This window comes from Tachysurus vachellii, chromosome 1 (assembly GCF_030014155.1).
Source record: "Tachysurus vachellii isolate PV-2020 chromosome 1, HZAU_Pvac_v1, whole genome shotgun sequence".
Lineage (NCBI taxonomy): Eukaryota > Metazoa > Chordata > Actinopteri > Siluriformes > Bagridae > Tachysurus > Tachysurus vachellii.
In genome coordinates this window covers 31683811-31706609 of record NC_083460.1, presented here as the reverse complement: position 1 = coordinate 31706609, position 22799 = coordinate 31683811, and the positions used below count along the sequence as shown (strand labels likewise).

At 36.0% G+C, this 22799-nt stretch overlaps 1 protein-coding gene across 5 annotated transcripts in view; it reads left to right on the top strand.

Moving 5' to 3' along the window:
* The window catches only part of atp11b (ATPase phospholipid transporting 11B), a 45673-nt gene that overhangs the window by 16200 nt on the left and 6674 nt on the right, over nt 1-22799 (top strand). The window contains exons 14-30 of one of the 5 annotated variants that reach the window (XM_060883386.1): nt 172-347; nt 843-911; nt 1172-1245; nt 2263-2366; nt 3692-3873; nt 4620-4823; nt 5749-5902; nt 6758-6860; nt 7195-7340; nt 7433-7492; nt 8544-8671; nt 9098-9236; nt 10997-11062; nt 11152-11255; nt 11915-12080; nt 15765-15850; nt 18427-18558. In XM_060883386.1, the coding sequence (XP_060739369.1) occupies nt 172-347; nt 843-911; nt 1172-1245; nt 2263-2366; nt 3692-3873; nt 4620-4823; nt 5749-5902; nt 6758-6860; nt 7195-7340; nt 7433-7492; nt 8544-8671; nt 9098-9236; nt 10997-11062; nt 11152-11255; nt 11915-12080; nt 15765-15850; nt 18427-18511 (2046 nt within the window). In that variant the 3' untranslated portion in view covers nt 18512-18558. Of the gene's footprint in view, nt 1-171; nt 348-842; nt 912-1171; nt 1246-2262; nt 2367-3691; nt 3874-4619; nt 4824-5748; nt 5903-6757; nt 6861-7194; nt 7341-7432; nt 7493-8543; nt 8672-9097; nt 9237-10996; nt 11063-11151; nt 11256-11914; nt 12081-15764; nt 15851-18426; nt 18906-22799 lie in introns of those variants that run through there. The other 4 variants (XM_060883378.1, XM_060883403.1, XM_060883394.1 and 1 more) reach the window with 4 other exon arrangements.

The following is a 22799-nucleotide window of genomic DNA, read 5'->3' as shown; positions in this document are numbered from 1 at the left end:
AAGATACATACTAAATTTACATACTGACACACTGTTTATTTAAAAAAAATAATAATAATAATACAACTTTAATTGTGTTATTGCCAATGTTTTTTGGCCTGTTTGTTTTTGGGTGCATTTTGGACATATGAATGGAAATTTGAGTTGTATTTTCATTCATGTGTTTTTCAGAGCAGAGAAGAAGAGCTGTTCCTGAAAGCCGTATCACTGTGCCACACAGTTCAGATCAGTTATGATAACACTGACAGTGTATCTGATCCTTTTTCACATGCTAATGGGTTCACGTCTCAGATGGAGTACTATGCCTCATCTCCTGATGAGAAAGCCCTCGTGGAAGCCACCAAGAGGTAAAAATAAACCCACTGCATGTGTCAGAGGAGCTTAAACACACAGTTTCACTGTGCTACTCTGTTGTGTGGGTTGATTGATGTGTCCTTGCTGTGAGACACATTTTAATTAAAATGTGTTCATGATCATTCTGATATTCCTTTTATTAATATGTTTAGTAATACAGACCAGAAGTGTGGGTTAGAGAGGGTAAGGAAGAGAAAGAAAGAAAGAAAAAGTTAGGAAAGACAAGTTGAGAAAGAAAGATATTAAGAAAGAGAGAGAGGATGAAAGTGAGAAAGAACTGTAAAAAATTATAGGGAAGGAGAAATAAATTAAGAAAGATGGAGGGGGAAAGAAAGAAAAAGAGAGCGGGTGGGCTAGAGATGAAGAAAGATGGTGAGAAAAAGAAATATGTAGAGAAAGAAAGAGTGTGTTGAGTAAACTGATTTTCACATCTGTTCATTTACAACTTTTGATTAACTCTGTTCAATAGTATTGTTTTGATTCCGCAGGATGGGTGTGACCTTCATAGGAAGTAAAGGAGAAACCATGGAGATCAAAGCGTTCGGCAAATCAGAAAAGTGAGGCATTGTGCAGACTTTAGTTATATAAGGAATAAGCTTGTGCTGTTACTGGAAAATAATTTACAGTGGGTGGTGTGCATTAATATAAACCTGGCACTACTGTCAGATCTGCTGTTCTAGAAAATTAATGAGCACCTTCAGGCCAATCAGAATGCAGAATTTAGCAGCGCTGTGTATAAAATTAAACTATGAGCTTAATTGAGTTTGTAATGTTTGTGTTTGATTTAATAGTCACAGCAGTCCTTTTGTCCCTACAGATATAATCTCCTTCATGTATTAGAGTTTGATGCAAACCGAAGGCGCATGAGTGTGATATTACAGACTCCCTCAGGTGTGTGAGCAAAACTTTATATTTGCACCATATAGATGTCACATTCATCATTATATATCTAGCACTATATAATTATGTTGCATTCAGCTATACTGGGCAATGGGATGCCTGAACTCAGAATTATGTTCAGAGTGTTCAAGCTACAAATTGGGGGGACCTCAATTCATGTACTAGCCAAGTATCCGTAGTGATCATGAGTATATGATGCATTTACTTTCTCAAACCAGTGAGCTGTACTGTCTGTTATTGACTTAACAAACTTCTATGTCTTCTATGTCTATAGAAAAAAAAATACTACCGTAAACTCATTTAAAGTAGTCTTTTAAATTTTAGATTAGATTTACTGTTGACAATGTGAGTTGACTTGTGAGTTGACACTTTGAGTTGACTTTTTGTTGACAATGTGAGTTGGCATGATGCCACTTTCTGAGTAGGAATTCCAGGTCGAGGTATTTTCTTCACCTTGTTTAGTCTGAGTTCAGAAAGTTGTGTTCCAAGATTTAGTCAAAGGCAGCTAAATGAAGCTAGCCTATATAGACAGCTGTCATGTACAGATTAAAGAGTCTGATTAATTAAGCAATATAAAGACAGTTTAAATGGTATCTTTTGAATTTTTAATTATTTGATTCCTGATTTTAACTTAGTGTGTAGCCTTTAAAGCACTGAAGTCTTTTACTTAAGTAAAACATTTCCTGCCATTTTATACTTATGATGAAGGTTAACTTAGTTTTTTTATATGTTGAATTTAGTTTTCTATTTTACACAGGGTAGAATCTATAAGTCGGCATATTATTACTGTAAATAATAAATAATGTGAATGTATTTCTATTGTTTATAAATGTTATTACTTTACTGTTGTAGGTTTTTGTTAGCACATTAAAATATCCTTCATGTTAGATATTTGGAACAACATCTTGATATATAATTAGCAAGTATTATTGCTGTGAATATTTTAAGTTATGTGAAATAAACTCCGATGTTAACTCGGCTAACAACATACTCCATGTGGTGTGTTAGGGGAGAAGGTGTTATTCACTAAAGGAGCCGAGTCCTCTGTTCTTCCCTACACCAAGAGCGGAGAGATTGAGAAGACACGAGTGCACGTGGACGAATTCGCTCTGGTAAGAGACTTGATTGACATTGTGAGAGTCTCTGAACCTGATTAATTAGAAGTGTTGTAGAAGTTTTTGTATTATAACTACAGCAAATTACACATTATATGCATTATAGGAAAATAATCAATGAAGGTATGCTGTGATAAAGCAGTTACTGTTGCTACCCTGTGATTGGTTACATTGTTGCTATAACAGCATGTTCTGTTTCCTCAGCATTTTTGTACGATTACAATTTTTTAACATATTTTTGAACACATCCTACATTTTACCCACTTAGTTATGTTTAACATTGTACAACATCTGTAAACATTAGTTTCTGTTATAGCAGCTATTAAGAGTTGTTTGTTCATTAGACTGGATATGAAAAATATGCAGCTTGACAAGTAACCATAAAGTGTAAACACCTTTGTTCTGATAATCTCTGAAAAAATAAAATAACTAACACTGAAGAATTTGGAAAATCTGTTGAGCATCCGCCATACAAGTCTCTATGAATGACCAGCAACTGTAGACATGATAATATTAGAAGGAGCTCATCACTATAAACCAGCTGCACTACTGTCTGAGCTGCTGTTATCAAAAATTAATCAACAGAACAGAATTATGAGATTGCAGGAATATCAGAGTTTTTCAAACGTATCCTTCTTTTTGATTTACCCAACATAATACATATGTTATAAATATATGTTTTATACATATGTTATAGATACCGTACATATCGTAGAACTGTTTATTTGTGACAAGAGAAAGACAGCTTTCGATGCTACCGAAAAATTAATGCATAGTGTGCAATAACAAATAAATCTAATCATGAGATAATGTGATTTAGAGTGAAACAGTGCATTCCCTTGGGAAAACAGTACCATGTGAGGCGTCATCTGTGTCTCATCAGCATCAGCCATGCTCTTTAGAGTCTCTTCTTATACGTACATTTGACCTGTAGGCTTTGGCAAGTAAATTGGGCTTTTGACACAAATGTACTGCTAATTATACAATTATTCTTCACCAATAGCAATACATAAAAAAAATTAATGGGAAAATATGACCGAATTGATTGATTCATTTTTGCATGTTTACTGACTGGGAATTTAAGAATTAATGCTGCTTCTGTAACACATTTTAACTTCAAAAAAGGGATTTTTTTTTTTATTTTTAAGAAATTCTTTGCATCCGTGCTGCTTTGCTAATTTTCTTTTTTTTCAGCATAAGCTAAGCAGAACTGAATATTATGTTTTGTGATCTATATTTGTGACTATTGTCAACTTAGGTAAAGTGCTATAGGATATTATATGAAACTGTAGTATTGTAATAATTTTCCTGTATTTTTATAGAAGGGTCTGAGGACGCTGGTGGTGGCCTACAGGCTCTTCAGTGCGGAGGAGTATAAGGAAGTGGAACGGCGGATCTATGAGGCTCGAACGGCTCTCCAGCAAAGGGAAGAAAGGCTAAGTGAAGCCTTTAACTTCATCGAGAAAGACCTGCAGCTGCTCGGCGCCACTGGAGTGGAAGACAAGTGAGTCTCTCTCACACAGGCACACACACACACACACACACACACACACACACACACACAAACTTACTGCAGTGTTTTAAAGTATTCAACTATAATCACAAGACATTATAATACCCTGCAGCTCACTATAGACTCATGCATACAGCATAGGAGTATACCACAGGATTTTCAACAGCTAATCATGATGATAAAATTAAAAAAAAAACATCTTGTACTGAACAAAGTAATGAATCAGTTTGCAGCAGATTGTGCTTCTTTTCTTCTCATCTTCATTTAATGGCTTACTATTATTTTCCTCTGTCCTTTTCCTCACTCTCACCCCTATCCTATTGCCCTATCCATCCTTCTCTTTTTTAACTGCATAACCTCCCACCCTGTCTCTGTGTGTATGCTGAACATGTGACACATCATCCTTCACTGCAGCTCTTAAAATAGTAAACTCGAGTCACAGATTATATTCATGTGCACAGTGTGTTGTGACTGCTTTGTGTTTTCAACCTAGATCCCCTGAGACTCTGTTCGGGTATTGAGCGCTTTCTCTGTTTTCACACTGATCGGAATGTCATGCACCGTTCTGCAACACTTTTATTTATTTTTGGACTCAATGTCACAAAAATCACTCTTTGATTTTTAATGTGTTCTTTCAAATCTTCAAACGTATGCAGACACGTAATCCTGTCCAAAAGCACACCATTCTATGATACCATCCAGTTTTGCAACTCTGCGTGTATGTATTCTTTGTGCAGGCTGCAGGAGAAGGTCCAGGAAACAATTGAGGCTCTGCGTTTAGCTGGAATTAAAGTGTGGGTGCTAACAGGAGATAAACACGAGACTGCAGTCAGTGTGAGTCTCTCCTGCGGCCACTTTCACCGTACTATGAACATCCTGGAACTCGTGCAGCAGAAATCCGATCACGAGTGTGCAGAGCAACTCCGCAGACTCGCACGCAGGTAGACACACACTTCCCTATTTTCCTATATACCCACTGAGTTTATTTCCTATTTATATTTTAAGCTGTATATGGTGTAATCTACTAGACTTAATACTACTACTAGTACTTATTAAATGTTGAAGTTTTATCATTTGGAAGAGGATTTTGAGAACTTTATTGGAACTGATATACCTCATTTACTAAACGTGGCAGACACAATGGCCTTTATTGGAGCCGACAGACAAAAGCCACGCCTCCTTTATTGGAGCAGACAGACAAAAGCCACGCCTCTTTTATTGGAGCAGACAGACAAAAGCCACACCTCCTTTATTGGAGCAGAGAGACAAAAGCCACACCTCCTTTATTGGAGCAGACAGACAAAAGCCACGCCTCCTTTATTGGAGCAGACAGACAAAAGCCACGCCTCTTTTATTGGAGCAGACAGACAAAAGCCACACCTCCTTTATTGGAGCAGAGAGACAAAAGCCACACCTCCTTTATTGGAGCAGACAGACAAAAGCCACACCTCCTTTATTGGAGCAGAGAGACAAAAACCACGCCTCTTTTATTGGAGCAGACAGACAAAAGCCACACCTTATTGGAGCAGACAGACTCTAAGGCCACACCTCTTTTATTGAAATTGACAGCCTCAAAACTATGCCTCCTTTATTGGAACTGACAGATACAAAGGCTAAGTCTTCTTTTATATATCAGATATTTTCCACTTCCACTTATTTTCCCTTTTTTCCGCAAATGTTCTTCTGACTCAGTCTGGCTCAGCTTTACAACTACTAATCAATAATAAAATATTTGTTTCCTGTAGCACTGTTACAAAATCGCATTAAGAATGTGGGTTTGTAGATTATAGAGCAGTGAATCATCCACAGTTTGTGCTGATTAAACAGGGTTAAGCTTAAACAGTATATTGTGGTGTTTGTGTGTAGGATCAAAGAGGACCATGTAATCCAGCATGGGTTGGTGGTAGATGGTGCAAGTCTGTCTCTGGCTTTACGTGAACATGAGAAACTCTTCATGGAAGTGTGTAAGGACTGCTCTGCTGTGCTCTGCTGCAGGATGGCACCATTGCAGAAAGCCAAGGCAAGTTATAACTTGCTGTGTGAGTGTGCGTGTGAGTGTGCGTGTGAGTGTGCGTGTGAGTGTGCGTGTGAGTGTGCGTGTGAGTGTGCGTGTGAGTGTGCGTGTGAGTGTGCGTGTGAGTGTGCGTGTGAGTGTGCGTGTGAGTGTGCGTGTGAGTGTGCGTGTGAGTGTGAGTGTGCGTGTGCGTGTGTGTGTGAGTGTGTTCAAACATAATTTTATTCCCACATATCACACACTAAATACTAAATAGATTTTGTTAATCTGTTCAGCTTCTTTGTAAATCAAGCATATTTTTTCTTGCATTCATTTTAGGGTTTTGTTTTTAATATACTGTGTGAATCTGTAAACTGCAATGTAGTAAACTAATGTAATTGCTAGACTAGTATCACTGCAAGGAATACAGTAACATATTAACTAATTACTAAATATAAATGGTGGAATGGCTACTATAATTAAGCACATTGTTATTTTACTGGCTAGCTAGCTTGCATTGACAGTTGTGCCTTTACTATACTACAAGCCTTTTACATTTTGTGTCTTTGATTTCGTGTTCACATTCTTGTATAAACTGACCCATTGTAGACCCTTTCTTTTCAGTAAAGTAAAGTCAAGTGTTTTTTTGTTTCTTTTTGTTTGTTGTGATCTTTTTAATGTAGAGCTGCTCTCTATCTTTTTGTTTTGTTCTACAGTTTTATAGATGTGTTGATTTTTCACAGATTTATTGATGTGGTGCACAGAGTATAAGAAAAATGCCTAAATTGTTAATAAAGTGTTCTATTGTTGTTATTTGTGATTATTAACAACCCCTGTTGGGTTCCTTTTTAACATTTGCTTTAATGCGGTGCTGTTTGGCAGGTGGTTCGCTTGCTGAAGACGTCCCCAGAGAAACCCATTACATTAGCCATCGGAGACGGCGCTAATGATGTCAGTATGATCCAGGAGGCCCATGTAGGAATAGGTAAGTGTCTGTATAAATGCAAAGCGGACTATTTTTTTTTTTTTACTAGTGCATATAATCTGGACAAATGTTTAGGACTAAAAAATATCACTTAACTCCTTTGATTTAACTTCTAAAGAGATTAAAAATATTGTAGTGCTCCTGTTTATATCTGTGAACTGCTTCTGCTACCAGTTTTAAAAAGGAAACTGATAAAAACTAGAATATATTTGAAGGTAACTTAGTCCTTCAATTTACATCATATAAACTCTCACTTTACAGTCTCACTTTACAATTCTGTTAATTAATTGTTTTTGGCAGATTTAATGCCCTAATTGAATTTATTGATCTCTAGGCATCATGGGAAAAGAGGGAAGGCAAGCTGTGCGAAACAGCGACTATGCAATCGCTAGGTTTAAATTCCTCTCCAAGTTACTGCTCGTCCACGGACATTTCTACTACATTCGAATAGCGACACTTGTGCAGTACTTTTTCTACAAGGTACATTCAGAAGGTTTCATGTGTTTATTCCTGGATTTATATTATCATCATAGATGCATGTTGCTTAAATGTATGTGTGTTTTGTTTTGTAGAATGTGTGCTTTATCACACCGCAGTTTTTATACCAGTTCTTCTGTCTGTTTTCACAACAAGTAAGTCTCTTTTCCATGTTTAGTTATCTATTCATTTGTGTGTTATTTTTTTATTTCTAGTGTTTTAATACTTGTCTTCTGTCTGCCACTCTGTGCATTGAAAGGTCATAGACACCCATATATATATATATGTGTGTGTATATGTATATATGTATGTAATGATTAAAAAACGTAATAAATGATCATAAAAATAATGATTAAAACATAATAAAGAATAATAATTATAGTTTATTTTCGATGAGAAGGATGTGCAACAGGTATGGGTGATTAAAGGTAAAGATGGAAAGGTGCTAACAGTGTAGAAGAGATGGTGGAAGGAGTGTTTTGAGGAGCTAATGAATTAAGAAAACGAGAGGGAATGACAGGAGGAAAAAGGTGAATAATGTACAGCAGGAAATAGCAAAGATTAGAAAGGATGGGGTGAGAGGCTCTGAGGAGAATCAAGTACAGAAAGGCTTTTGGCACATATTACATGCCTGTGGATTTGTGGAAGTGTCTAGAAGAGACAGCAGTGCAGTTTCTATCTAGATTGTTCAACAGGAATTGAGAGAGTGAGAAGATGCCTGAAGACTGGAGGAGAAGTGATCTAGTGATCTTTAAGAACAAGGGTGATGTGCCGAGTTGTAGCATCTACAGAGTTATAAAGTTGATGAGTCACACAGTGAAGCTATGGGAAAGAGTAGTGGAAGCTAGGCTAAGAAAGGATGTGTATATTTGTGAGGAAGTAGTATGGCTTCATGCCCAGAAAGAGCACTACTGATGCAATTTCTGCTCTGAGAATGTTAACGGAAAATTACAGAGATGGTCAGAAGGAGCTGCACTGCGTCTTTGTGGACTTAGAGACAGGGTATGACAGGGTGACATCTTATGACAGGTAGGTCAAACAGAGGCATTCAAGGTAGAAGTGGGGCTACATCAAGGATTGGCTTTGAGTCCCTTCTTGTTTATTATGGTGATGGAAAGGTTGACAGATGATGAGAATGATGTTTGTGGATGACATTGTGATTTGTAGTGACATGGCACATTTCACACTCCTCTGTGTGTTCCACAGACGCTGTATGACAGTGTGTATCTCACACTCTACAACATCTGCTTCACCTCCCTCCCCATCCTGGTGTATAGTCTCTTTGAACAGCTAGTTCATCCTCATATTCTACAGAGCAAGCCAGCACTTTACAGGTATATAAAGCAGACCTCACTCATGTCCTACCTTGTCAATGCAAAACATACTTATATTTATAACTAATAAAAGTGTTTGTAGTGCATTTTGATTTGTTGATGAAAGAGAAAAAATTAAACAATATCTAGAATAAAGGTAGCCACACCTTCTTTATTTAAAATAAAGGCCATGCCTCCTTTATTGGATCTGACAGGGGAAATAGCATCTCTTTTAATGGAACTGACATACTTTCTTTTTTTGAACTGACAGACACAATGGCCACACTTCCTTTATTGAAACTCACATAAAGGCTACACCATTTTTTATTGGATTGGATCTAATTACAATAATTGTAGTGTTAATAACATTCTTTGAAAAGTCTTTATGCCTTTATTAAAATATACATTTACATTTGTGGCTTTTATTTTGTAACCTCATGTTAACAGAGATATCAGTAAGAACTCGATGCTGTCCTTCAAAACCTTTTTGTATTGGACGTTCCTGGGCTTCTGCCACGCCTTTGTCTTCTTCTTTGGCTGCTACATCCTGATGGGAGAGGACACAAGTCTGATGGGAAATGGACAGGTTTGCTTCTGTGTACACAAACACAAACACACACTCTTCCTACTTTTCTTGTTCTATTTCTACTTTCTATACTGTCACCCGAGCAGTTCCAGTGTGTCAGTCATGTAGAAAGTAAACTTTAAAACGCGTGTGTGCATGCGTACATGCATATGTGTGAGACGCAGCACTTTCTGCCTCATTGTTAGGATTCCTGATTTGATCTCCTTAGTATGTTATATTCAGAATGCATTTTCCTATAAATTAACCAGATGTGGAGGATATAGTGTTACAAATCCAAGATTATTTAGCATTTCATATTTATGCTAGTCCTCTTTCTGGAATAACCAACTGCTGGATAACAAATAAAATCAGTTCTCCCAAAATTTCTCAGGTGCATTTCCATAATTTTTTGAAAGCATACATTAGTTTTAACATAATGTAATTTAGTATAATTATATGAAGCATAAGGTAAGCTGTGGTATGTTTAATATGTAGCCAGGGTATGTTGCTGTGAGTTGATTAATTTTGCAGAACAGCAGCTCTGACGATAGATGAGCCTCAAATCACACATTTAAATGAATGTGCTTGTTCTACTATGTTATTGTTTCTATAGTAACAGCTTGTTCAGACAGATTTAAAGCTCTCCGTGCATAGATTAAAGCATGTGTAATTGTTTATATGGTGAAATTTTCTGTAACATTTACATTTTCCAACCTCTTTATCACAGAGGAGATTTCACTTTGCGGTTTCTCAGTTAAATGACAAAAACAAATGAGAGCTCTGTGAGGAGACACCTATTTTAGCTGCTATAATGTACATGAGAAGAGAAACTTTTTATTGTTCAATACATTAAATGCAAGTGTAAAAGTGTTATTTCGTAAAAAACATAATGCAACAACTGTGGTAAAAGCATAATGTAACTACTGTGGTTAACTCCATCATGACACCACGTCACTACGTCACTAATTATTTGACCATGACGACACCCCACACACATATAAGGCATATAATCCTTACTCAGTGCTCAGAAAGCCCTGCTTTCACATCTTTAATTAGGTGAGTTATTTACTAAATTATTAATGCTACTATGTTGATACTTGTTAAAAAAATAAATACAATAAAACACAGACTCAGACTGGAACTGCTTATCATTAGTTTTCCGTATTGATTTCTTGAGTATTTTGAGGAGTTTGAGAATGTTTGTCAACTTTAAAGTTGGTTAAACTTTACAAAACTTCAGCTCCCTGAAATCATTCCTTTGGTTATAAAAAAAAAAATAAACACACATTTCCAATGAATTTTGGCTTTTTCCCTCCCTGTTTACATTCCAACTTCCCCCTTCTTTATTTCTCATCTTTCTCTTTTTCTCTGTCTTCACGTTCTGCATGTTTTCAGATTTTGCGAGCTAACAGACAGCTGGTAAGAGTTGATTGAATTACAGTCGTTGCATGCCACCTATAATGAATCCATCTTTGAGTTTACTCACATACACACACACACACACACACACACACACAGAGCTTTGGAAAAAGTCCCTCACTCACTGGGGGGAATCGCTTCCGATGTCCTCCGGATTTCCTCCTCACTTCAGATTGTCAAGTATCATCTACTCAAGCCCTGTTCTTTTATTTTTAATGAAAGACTGAAGACATTTAGCAGACACTTGTGTCCTCAAACATTTAGCATCTGCTAGACTACTCATCAGCCCCTGGTATACTTATAAATGATAAATAAAATTCAGATTATTTCAAGCTTTATAAGCATGCCTTCTCCTTTTGTAGATGTTTGGAAACTGGACTTTCGGTACATTGGTGTTTACTGTTATGGTCATCACAGTAACCTTAAAGGTAAGTTAAGTATGTAAATTAAAAAACAAAAACAAATCTGAAGACAGTAACATTTTAATTGGTTTCTTAATTTTTCTCTATGATGACAGTTGGCACTGGAGACACACTTCTGGACATGGATGAACCATTTTGTCACGTGGGGATCCATCGCTTTCTACTTCATATTCTCCTTGTTTTATGGGGGAATTATATGGTACCACAGCTTTATTCTCATACAAAATAATTTAAAAAATTAAAAAAAAAAGCTGTACACTTATTTTAAACTAAAAATAAACATTTAGGTAGAAGACAAATAAACATCCACTGTCATGCTACATTACCATATCATCATTAATTGCTGTAACAAAATTACCATGAACTGGTAAACTATTGTTAGCTGCTATAGCAGAATTATGACCATGTTAACTGCTGCACCCATATTACAGTAACCTCATTAACTGCTGTAGCAGGCAAACCATGATTTACCTGCTGTAGAAGGAATATTACTTTGTTGAAACTTGTAAAGGAATTATTATGATTTTATGAATTAGCTGGTTTAGCAGGTTTATATCCTTATTAATTGCTCTAGCAGTAATACAACCTCAGAATCTATTTTAACCTGATGGTTATGTTCTAGAGCTGGAGCTATATCGCATTATGACTAATTTAACTGTTGTGGTGAGATTATGACCTTGTTTTCTTTTGTGGTGGAATTACCAAAACATTTTTAAGTGCATTCACAGTCCTTATAGAAAAGCTGTTCAATTGTTGATGTAAGTAGGCCATATTAACCACTGTTAATTTGCTATTTTTATCCACAATAATGCTTCTTTTGAGTACAAGGAAATAATACGTTTTTCCTTTTCCTTGTAGGCCGTTTCTCCACACACAGGACATGTATTGTGTCTTTGTCCAGTTGTTGTCCAGTGGCTCAGCCTGGTTTGCGATCATCATCATCGTCATCACCTGCCTGTTTCCTGATGTCATCAAGAAAGTGTTTTACAGACACTTACAGCCCACAAGCACACAGAAGTCTCAGGTCAGACTGCGTTTTCTCATTGACGTCTAACCGTTTTACCGATTAACAAAAGCGGGATTGAACATGGCATTTTGCATGAATGGCATTTCGAGACGTCTCCACTGAATTTAGCTGTCTTGAGAACTGCATAAGCTGACACTAATACAGAAAGCATGCCACTTAGCACAACACAGCATGGCTTGTGAGCAGCACAAACTCATGACCTCATTCACAATAACACACTCACAGTTACAGCTCACAGAACTGCATTGCATCTTAATGACCTTGATGTATACAAACCACATCCTGTGGAAACTCTACAGATTTACAGTCTAACTGATATTTAAGTTTAGGATGAAACTTGTGGTGTGATGTTTTACTCTTTAACTATAATAACACCTTCCTCCTTGTTTTGAGAAGTTGAAGAGATAAAGATCTTTACAATTAACTGATTCACCTACACAAACTTCCTCCTTACTGTAAAACATAAAGGTGTTTAAAGCCTCACTCAGGACTGGAATTACCTCATAACTGTTCAATGTCCCATATACCATAGACGTCTAAAAAGTGGAACAAATCCATGAGTTTTTTGGCCCTACTTGATCTTTTCCAAATTTTATAGAACCGAAAAGTGCCTGTTTGGGGTTAAATGTCAATAATAGTAGCAGAATTATTTCCAAATAAAGCACTTTCTCCTGTTCTCCTGATCGGCTCCTGTTGTGCCAGTACGCAGTCCTCCCATGAATTAATTACATGTCTTAGGTCTCTACAGTGCTGGTATTGGGCAATCTCTGATTGCTTGGCTGTGAGGCATGTCTGATTGCTTACATGGAAACAATTTGATGAGATGTGATGTTTCTTCAGTGGGTTTAATTAAATTCACTCATTAAAACACCTTCAATAAAATGTTCTGTAAAAAGGGGACTTTAAGAAAATTTACTCTGTTAGTTTCTCAGTCCAGTGTCTTTACTTAACATTTCTCCTCTTGTGCTGCACAGATGAACAAGATTTCTCTGTGTTTTATTTGTTTCATCTTGTATGATGGGTTCATTAATGGAAGACTACAATTATTCTATAATGTTATTGTAATTTTTTTTATATATAGTGAGTCTTTACACCAGCTATAGTCCTCAGTAAATAAGCAATATTGCATGAGCGAAGTGTACAACTTTGATTTTCCACATTCATTCAGAGCAAGTGACATTAGTAACTGACACATCAGACCCAATTTGGCCAGACGCTTATCTGTTTAAATGTTAAAAAAATTATAATATTATTATATTATATTATGTTGGTTAGCTGGCTATCTACAGTAGCTCTCTCTTTATAAGTTGTAATTGGCATCACTTCGGCCTTACATTCTCACCTAATGAGTTTTCATGTTTTAAGTCAGGTTATATTTCTGAACATTTTTGTTTGTCATGTCCTCTTATGGTGGATCCAGCTGTACTGTATTCAGTGGTGTTTTTTTTTGTGCGACACCGACAAACGAGGTGATACACAAAGGGACTCGTCACAGTGCGGTTATAGGAATTATAGGCAATCTTGGAACACTGCTTAATCTGATTAGTTGACTGGAACTGTTGTATAATGACCACTTAAATCCTACAGGATCACACATTATTTTCATTTTATTTTATTTTGTCTTCTAATGTACCCCTAATAAACCTACAGTGTAAGTGATGTAAGCCACAGCAACTCGATAAAAATAAAATCTAAAGCGTCAATCAATTAATGATTGATAGTATTTTGAATTTAAACAGTAATTTGATCAAATGATATATAGATCTGCTCATATTGCTTAATACAGAGGAGTTAAAACACTTCAGAAATGCTTTCAGTGAGAATTCACTAGGTTTGTAATTGATCATACAAAGTTTCTTTTATGCACCATTACATCTGTGTTGTCTGCTGTTTATTATTCCTTCCTTGAAACACAGAACTTGCATTGTTTTTCAGATCAGCTCTTCCAAGCTGTAAAGTAAATGTTTCAATAAATTGTGTGTTTCATGCAACATCACCTTCCAGACGACACACTTACATTATGTACAAGTATGATTATTTCACCCTGTGCAAGTATCCAAGCACAACGTCCTCACGTGTGTGCAAAGTATAAATGATCCTTAAACAAAAAGTCTTATGAAGAATAGGTGCTTTTCTAGTCTTCAGCTGTCCAGTTTGGGTGAGTCTGTGCCCACTCTAGTCTGGAGTGGGACCCACTTCAGCATTCAGTGTTTTGTGCATTTCCAGGATGCTTTTCTGCACACCACAATTGTAAAAGGGGGGAAAATTTGAGCTGATGTAGCCTTCCTGTGAGCTCAAACCAGTCTGACCATTCTCTTCTGACTTCTCAAATCTGCCAGGTATTTCTGCCCACGGAACTCCCTTTGTTTTCTGCACCATTCAGTGTAAATCATAGAGACTGTTTTGTGTGAAAATCCCAGGAGATTTAAAATATAAATATAAAAATTGAAAAAAATGAAAACTGCTGCCAACAACTATGCTGCCTCCACATGATTGTCTGTTTGGATGATTGCATGAATGAGCAGGAATGTAAAGTAACATTTCAATTTTAAACATCAGTCTTCTTACTGATGAAGTTCACACCTCTCATAACTCTGAAACTTAACATGTTCAATAAATGTTGTCCCGGTTGAGGCTTTAAACCTGTTCAGGCTCTGATGAGTCGAGCAGATCAAAAAACCACAGCCCTTACTGTACTTTGATCTCTGTTCATTTCCTGTTTCTGTCCAGCTTTTGTGGCTTTTTGTGGTCAGCTGTGTGTATGTGTGAGAGAGACAGACAGACAGACAGTCACTGATTTACCAGTCTCTCTGTGTGTGCTGGTTGTTTCCTTTTAATTTTGTATGTTTTGGAGTGTTTTTCTGGTGCAGCTTGTTTCAGTCACCCTGTATTCACTAGTTGGCTTTTTTCCATTCATTGTTGCCAGATTGTTGATTGTTGCCATGGTTTCTCAGGTAATGGCTTACTAGTGAAAATGTTGTGCACATTGTGTAGATGTGTGTCATATGTTAATTTAATAAAACTCAAAGCTCCCAAAGTCAAATTACAATCTATATTTTTTATTAATAACTGTATTTAGTCATAATTGATGCATGCAGCTAATAATTCAGTGTATTACAGGGAAATCAGACCTGCTCCACACTTATTATTTTACATTTTATTATACATCCTAAAATATTAGAAATGGATAAAACTCAACAATGAACACACACTTCATCTTGTGATTGCCACTGTCGTAATGAAATGTCACAATATATTTCACAAAAAAAATATATATATAATAGAAAAATGTAATCATAAACCAAAGTAGCATTTTAAAAGCACTATAAGATTTTATTTAATTGTTGGGTTTTTTTCCATTTTTCTTTCTAATGTATACTGTACAGAATTTCTAACCATAAACTTTCACAAAGGACCTTTTAAAGAAATCCCAGAGGTAGTTATTGGTTTCTACTGAACACCCGCAATATTACCACTCTTTATCAAGACGCTTTTTAGATTTGTGTTTGCATAAATGTATGTTTTACTCTGTTACTTTTTCTTTAATAATGGCTGACTGCCAGTGTGAATGCAGGGTTAAAACATCTGACTGTGAGTGTGTTTACATTGCTCTGCGTCTGTGTCCTTGTCCTCTTTTTACTGATCCTATGTGTGTTTTCACCCCTTCTCTCGACTCTGTAGATGTACTCCAACCGAGTCGCAATAGGTGACGACTTCATCGCTCTGCAGCCACTCTCCAGAGCCAAGAATCAGCTGGGCAAGATTAGGTAGAGTAGGAAGAGCCGTTTAACCCCTCAGTGTCGTGCTGCATGCTGTGTTCAAACCCAACTAACCAGCATTCAGAGAGAGAGAGAGAGAGAGAGAGAGAGAGAGAGAGAAAGAAAAAGAGGCAGGCTGTGTTCCAATACTGCTCTAACACACTTTCCTTGCTATGTTTTTCTTTAGTTGAGCCCAAAGCTTCAAAGCTTTAAGAAGTGAATTATGACTTATACAACTATATACTGTAAGCTTCATTCAATGTTAAAGAAATAATTCAATACAATTCAAGTTTATTTGTATAACACTTTTTACAATGGACATTGTCTCAAAGCAGCTTTACAGAACATAAACATAGAACAAAAGGTTAATATAAAGAATAATATAAAGATTAATAGAATGCAAAATTCAAGATTAATATTAGATAGATTTAGTTCACAATGTGTATGTTTTTATCCCCAATGAATTATACACATTATACCACTGATGCACAGATATATTCTGAGTTTATTTAGTTAACTAAATAAAAATGGGATTATTTATTTATAATGTTAAAGACGAATTCACATAATTTAGTTATCATAGATAATAAGATTTATTATTATAAATCTTATTTATATTCATATATATATATATATATATATATATATATATATATATATATATATATATATATATATATATATATATATATATATATATATATTCCATTTATATTTGTAACCTTTATACATGTGTAAATTTCACAGGATTAAATCTAAATCGTAATCCCTCATGAACATCTTGGACCTATTCTGTGAACTGTGGAATTAAAATGAAATTAAAATAAACATGACAGCTTGTTTTGTTTTTAACCTACTTTGAGTTTTAAACAAATTAAGTTTGTAAATTAGATTACATTAAATTCAAGTGGATCCCAGCAAAGTCTTAACACACACATGCACAAATGCACACACACACGCACACGCACACTACTGCAGGTGTCTACTCTTGTTTACGCTTTCATTTGAAAGCATATATAAACTATGAGAGAAAGCTTGCAAGGGTCTGTTAAATCAGTATTGGAAATCAGACAGGCAAAAAGAAAAGTGAAAACAACAGTCAGACAGTTCACCCTGCATGTGTGCCTGAGTCAGCCTGCATGTCCCTGTGTGCACATTTCCATTCTTTTCTTTTTCTTTTTTCATTTAAATGAAAAAAATTTTTACAGAACCCGTTTTAACATAAATCAGATCTGGCCCAATAATTAGAGGAGTAACTAGAGCTAGATAATGAAATATAAACAGATATTGTTGCCTAGACAATTTAACTTAAAAATGGCAAAGCTTTGGCTTTAAAATGGCAAAATACACAAAATTGCACTTTTATTTTTATTCAGTTAATTCAAATTTTCCACTCAAAAACATTTTAAAATAAAAGTAATTTAAATCTAGAAAATACAAAAGGTATATACTACTACTACTATTACTACTACTACTAATTAATAATAATAATAATAATCAAATGAATCCTGACAAGAAATACAGTCAAGTGTCTTAGGTATAATTATTTCTAGTTCCAAAAGAAATGTTGTTGACTTTAGGCTATGTAACCAAGAGTACCTACATTTCATTGTTGTGCAACAAACAGTCCTCTGATATTTCAGCCTTGAATAGTTACAGGATCAGATCAGTTTTTTTTTTCTCCAATATATGATCTGATAGATGCCATCACTAGTTACACAGTATGTGCTGTTTCAGTCTGATTTCAAACATCTAAATATCTACTACAACACCATACTGCAGCTTCGTGTCTGAATTAAACTGAATTTGTGTCTGTATTTTATGCTAGCATACAGGTTATTCAGTGCATGTTCCACCGCTAACCTGCTAATCTGCCATGTCATCTGTGCATGTGCAGTGTTCACTTCTCATTTGTTTAATTTTTCCTTTAGTTCAGACTGAAGAGAGCGCTATAATCTAGGCCTTTTTAACCCAACATGCATGCATGAGAGAGAGCAATGCTCAAACTTTTATAACTAACACACCTGAAATTGGCACAGCCTTTTTCATTGTAAACTGCATGGGCCAAAAAAGCCACATGGAATGAACCATTTGTTAGAATTTATTGCTATGAGCAGAGAACATGACCTCCAGTCCATCTGACATGAGATTATCAATCAAAAAAATCATTCGTTTGGTTACTTTTTTGGAATTTTTTGGTTATTTTTTTTACTTGGAATTCTTCAGATCATTCACTGCCTCTAGGGGGCACAACAGCTGCAGCACCATGTTAACATCTCAAATTGCAGCTGTTCTCACCAATAAGAGCAAGTTTCATATGTCAGATACCATAACACCTGGCATGTCAATAACCACATTAAATTATTATATTTACATAATTATCACCGTTAATACGTTGCCAAATCAGAAAATATGCTAACTACAGAATCTCATTACAGTATGGTCTCTGCAGTGGACCAGTAGCCATTTTCTTGCTCGCTCTCCCTTTTATTCATTCATTTGTTTGTTTTTTTTATACGTTTTTCCCCTCCGTTCTCTTGTTTTCGTTGGTTTGGGAGCCTTAACCAGCTGTTTTGTCCTTCCAGATGGAAGAGGATAAAGTTTCAGTCGGCTCAGAATATGACTCTGCTGAAAGCAGGGACAGAGGGGAGGACAATAGGCAACTGCTAGCTGCTTCTCCTTCCTCTACCCATCACACAGTTCCCCCCATTCCCTAGGTAGTACTGCCCAGCCTAGACCTGTGGAAGTGTGTGTTCATGACTGTGTTCATGACTGTGTGTTCATGTCTGTGTGTGTCTGTGCGTGCGTGCGTGCGAGAGAGATCACTTCGGTCATGGGGAAGGTTCATGTTTCGGTTTTGCTCCATTGTGTGTACTCTTCTGTGCCATCCATCTGTCAGAGCTTGTGGGTTCTGATTTTCACACTCGTGCCTTCAAGATGTGCATGCTTTTAAATCATTCAATCATTACCTATATTTTTGCAGTATATTTTCAGAAAAAATATTTTACGGGACTTTTTTTTTGTTTGTAAAATCGAGATATTATCGCAACTGGAACTATATTGGGAATGCATGTAATGATTTTTTTAATATACTCTTTCAGGTATTTTTTATAAGATTATAAATGATTTATAATGTATGGATGTATGACTTTTTTTCTTACTGTGTTTATCTTCATTACCAATAAATGTGTACTGTCAAGCAGTGTTTAGCTTCAGTAATCAAATTCATTGTTTACATTTACAGCATTTGACAGAAGGCCTTATGCAGAGCGACATACAAAAGTGCTTTTAAGTCTCTATCGACGAATACACTGTGGTTCAGATGGTTACAGATTCACGATACCATCAAACTTTTGTTTTTTGCACATAACAAACAATGGAAAATGCTAGTTCAATTACTTCGTGAACAACTGACTTTCTACTATACTTTGTGTTTTGAAAATCAGTTCTCACCAGCAGGCTGAAGCTACACCACATCATTACACCACAGTGCTGTTGAGGTTCTATTACAGCAGCTTTGACTGTACTTCCAGTTTATATTAATGTGTCTTTCTAATATGGTATAATGTCTGGAGTAACAGCTCATTCACAGGGATCACTTTTTTCTTTATATGGATTGTTAGGCCGTACATAATATGTCAACATGGCAAGCTGATTTTTTGTTTTATTAACTTCAGTAGATTGAAAAAAAGAGAGGCTTGTTAGGGAACGCTTGTTTATAGCTGCTATAACACAAGTCAGAGCTTGTTCCATGACGTTCCACACCATTGAATGCAACTATAAACAAATACATTTGAACTGTCATTGCTGAATAAATAATAATAGGAAAATAATCAACTGCTCTTGTTATTGTCAAGCCCACAACGTTGTCATTGATAGCTTTAGTAGAACAACTTGACACTGAGTGTTTTATTGCTTTGAGTTTTTGTGTGGTGAACTAAGTCAAGGATACAATGCAAAGCTGCTTTATCCACAATACAGGTGATAATATTGCGACATGTATAAGCAGATATTTGTGTGTGTGTGTGTGTGTGTGTGTGTGTGTTATTTTCTCTTCATATGTAACTGGAAGCTTGTTTGATTAATGGCTCTGCAAGTTTAATTTTAGCTCATTAAAGATGTCAGCTGTCTCGGTACAGATGCTCCGTTTGCCATTAAGAGAATGCTGTTTCTTTTTTTTTTTTTTTTTTTTTTAAACATGTTGCCAAATCAATTACATATGAATTCTTCATATAATAAAATAATAATGATAACACACATCAACACAAATAATGTAGACAATGTAAACTACTGTATTATTATAGTGTGTTATGTTTGATCTGTATTAGAGTTTGTGTGCTTTCTCAGACCGTGACATGCTTTAATACAATGTCTCTCTAACGACACCCACATTACACAATATTATATAAACCTTAGTGACATGTCTGTGGCCAACGTGCGGGAAATTGAGAGAACAGGTTTGTTCACATTATGCAATCATTTCTTGGGCAATTGTTTTGAGCACTGCTTGGATTTAGTATGTTTCTTCCTATTTTGTTTGTTTGAATTGTTTTGAATCAATTTCCTGCTTCTTCCACTGCATATATAATGTTAACAATGGGCAGGATCTGTTTTTTGTATGTTGTGATTTCTTATTACATGGTGTTTACAGATTCTGAAAAAAAATCTTTATAGCATTAAAACCTGAGGACTTACCAATTTTATTAGTAGTAGTCGTGATCTCAGTAACAAACTCTGAGCACCCTGAAATTTTCTCTTAGTTTTAGAAACAGAAATTGAACCCGAACCTTAATACTAATGTTCATTTATTTAGTTTGTTTTATTCATCCATCTATCTATCTGTCTGTCTGTCTGTCTGTCTTTCTTTTAATCTATATTTTAATCTGTATATCTATCTATCTATCTATCTTTCTTTTAGTCTATCTATCTTTCTTTTAACCTATCTATCTTTATTTTCATCTATCTATCTAGCTTTCTTTCTTTTAGTCTGTCTATCTTTCTTTTAATCTATCTATCTTTTTCATCTACAGTATCTATCTATCTATCTATCTATCTATCTATCTATCTCTCTTTTAATCTATATCTATTTATCTTATTATCTGTCTATCTATCTTTCTTTTAATCAATCTATCTGTCTATCTATCTATCTATCCTTCTTTTAATCTATCTATCAATCTATCTACCTGTCTATCTATCTAGCTTTCTTTCTTTTAATCTATCTATATTTCTTTTAATCTATCTGTCTATCTACCTATCTTTCTTTTAATCTATCTAGTCTATCTAGTCTATCTATCTATCTAGAAAGCACATAAGACATCCAGGTGGTGTTGGAGTTTAAAGTTTTGGCCCAGTCCCTGCTAGTATTCAAGCATGACACACTAATCTCTGTTATTACACACACACACACACACACACACACACTCGGCAGAGTCATTTCTCAAACTGTCAGAAGCAGTAAATTCCTCCACACATCAGCAAGGTAAAGCCATGACATGTAGGTTAAAGAGAACGACGCACATCACCACTTACACTCTCCACAGATCTCTACATGCCTAATTTATTACTTGAAAATTATTTATTGATCTCTTTCTCTGTAATCTCTAGTTTGTTAGGGGTTTTTTAGCGGTTTGTAGAATTTTAAAGGCACATCTGTGCATAACATCTCACCAAATTCCCTGATGTGCTTATATTAGTGTTTCAGGTTGTGGGGGACGTTAATGACTTTAACTTTCCATCCTAAACACTATGATTGAGTTTCAATAGCAAACTGCTGAGTTATTAGAGGAAGATGTACATATCTTCATATTATATCTTCATGTTTTTCAGTATAAAGCAGTTCAGTATTTATCAAATGATGTATGATGTGTCAGCTAGAACGGATCCACAGTCTGTCCCTGTTAGTGTCTGGATTAAGGATGAAGTGATACTGATTCTGGTATCAAATGTATGTCCAATACCTTGCTTATTTATTAAAACCTCTCCAGTACCAACATCCGTGATACTACGTGACAGAATTCTAGTGTACACTGTCACCCTGACGAACAGACAAAACAAATGACGGCGATCTCAACTGTCTCTCTCAATACATTTCATGGTTAAATATGTCGGTCATGAAAGTCTGCAAACTGCTTTGTGAAACTATCAGCAGGATTAAATACAGCATTATTGAATCTTTATGAGCACAAGAGGGTGATGACGACCGCCCAGAGAGCGCAGAACACCAACAGCGATCATTCTAATTAAAGCTGAGCACACGGTACTCTAAACTGCGCACCCTCAAAGGTATTCATGAGCATGTAAGAGAAACTGTCTCACATGACAGAGAGCACTTTACTCGTACAAGCACTCAGACATGCCCACATCCTTTCACCAGCATCTACACTTTACTTGGTGCAGTTTTTTCTCAGCACGATTTTTGCTGATGCAGCTCTACTCGCTCAGGTCAGCCATCCTTGTTTATTACAAAACATGAATCCTCATCATTACCACAGCTTGAAGATATTACTTAGCACGAGGAGTTTACTGCTAGTAGAACACAACATGAATATACAGGGTTGTACAATGAAACTGAAACACATGATTTTAGACCACAATCATATATTAGTATCGTGTAGGGCCTTATTTTGCGGCATCATTTCATTTTGGGATTGACAGACGGATTGATTTCCACTGCTGGCTCTATTGTAATTGAAGTCTGGCATTGGCACAAGGGACTAAAGGTTTGGACAAAGCAACACGACCGAGACTACTGACACTGTGGAGCTCGTAACAAAGAGTTTTGGTGGAAACAGGAGAACTGAAGCGATGGCTTTGTGTTTTTTAGGGTACAGTTTAGACCTGGACATCCCTTTTAGACAGCGTCCTCTTGCATTGACAGTTGCTCCTGTGGATGTGGTTCGTCCATGGTGGTGGTATATCGACGTTTCCCTGGATACCGTGGCTCTCAATATATCATAGA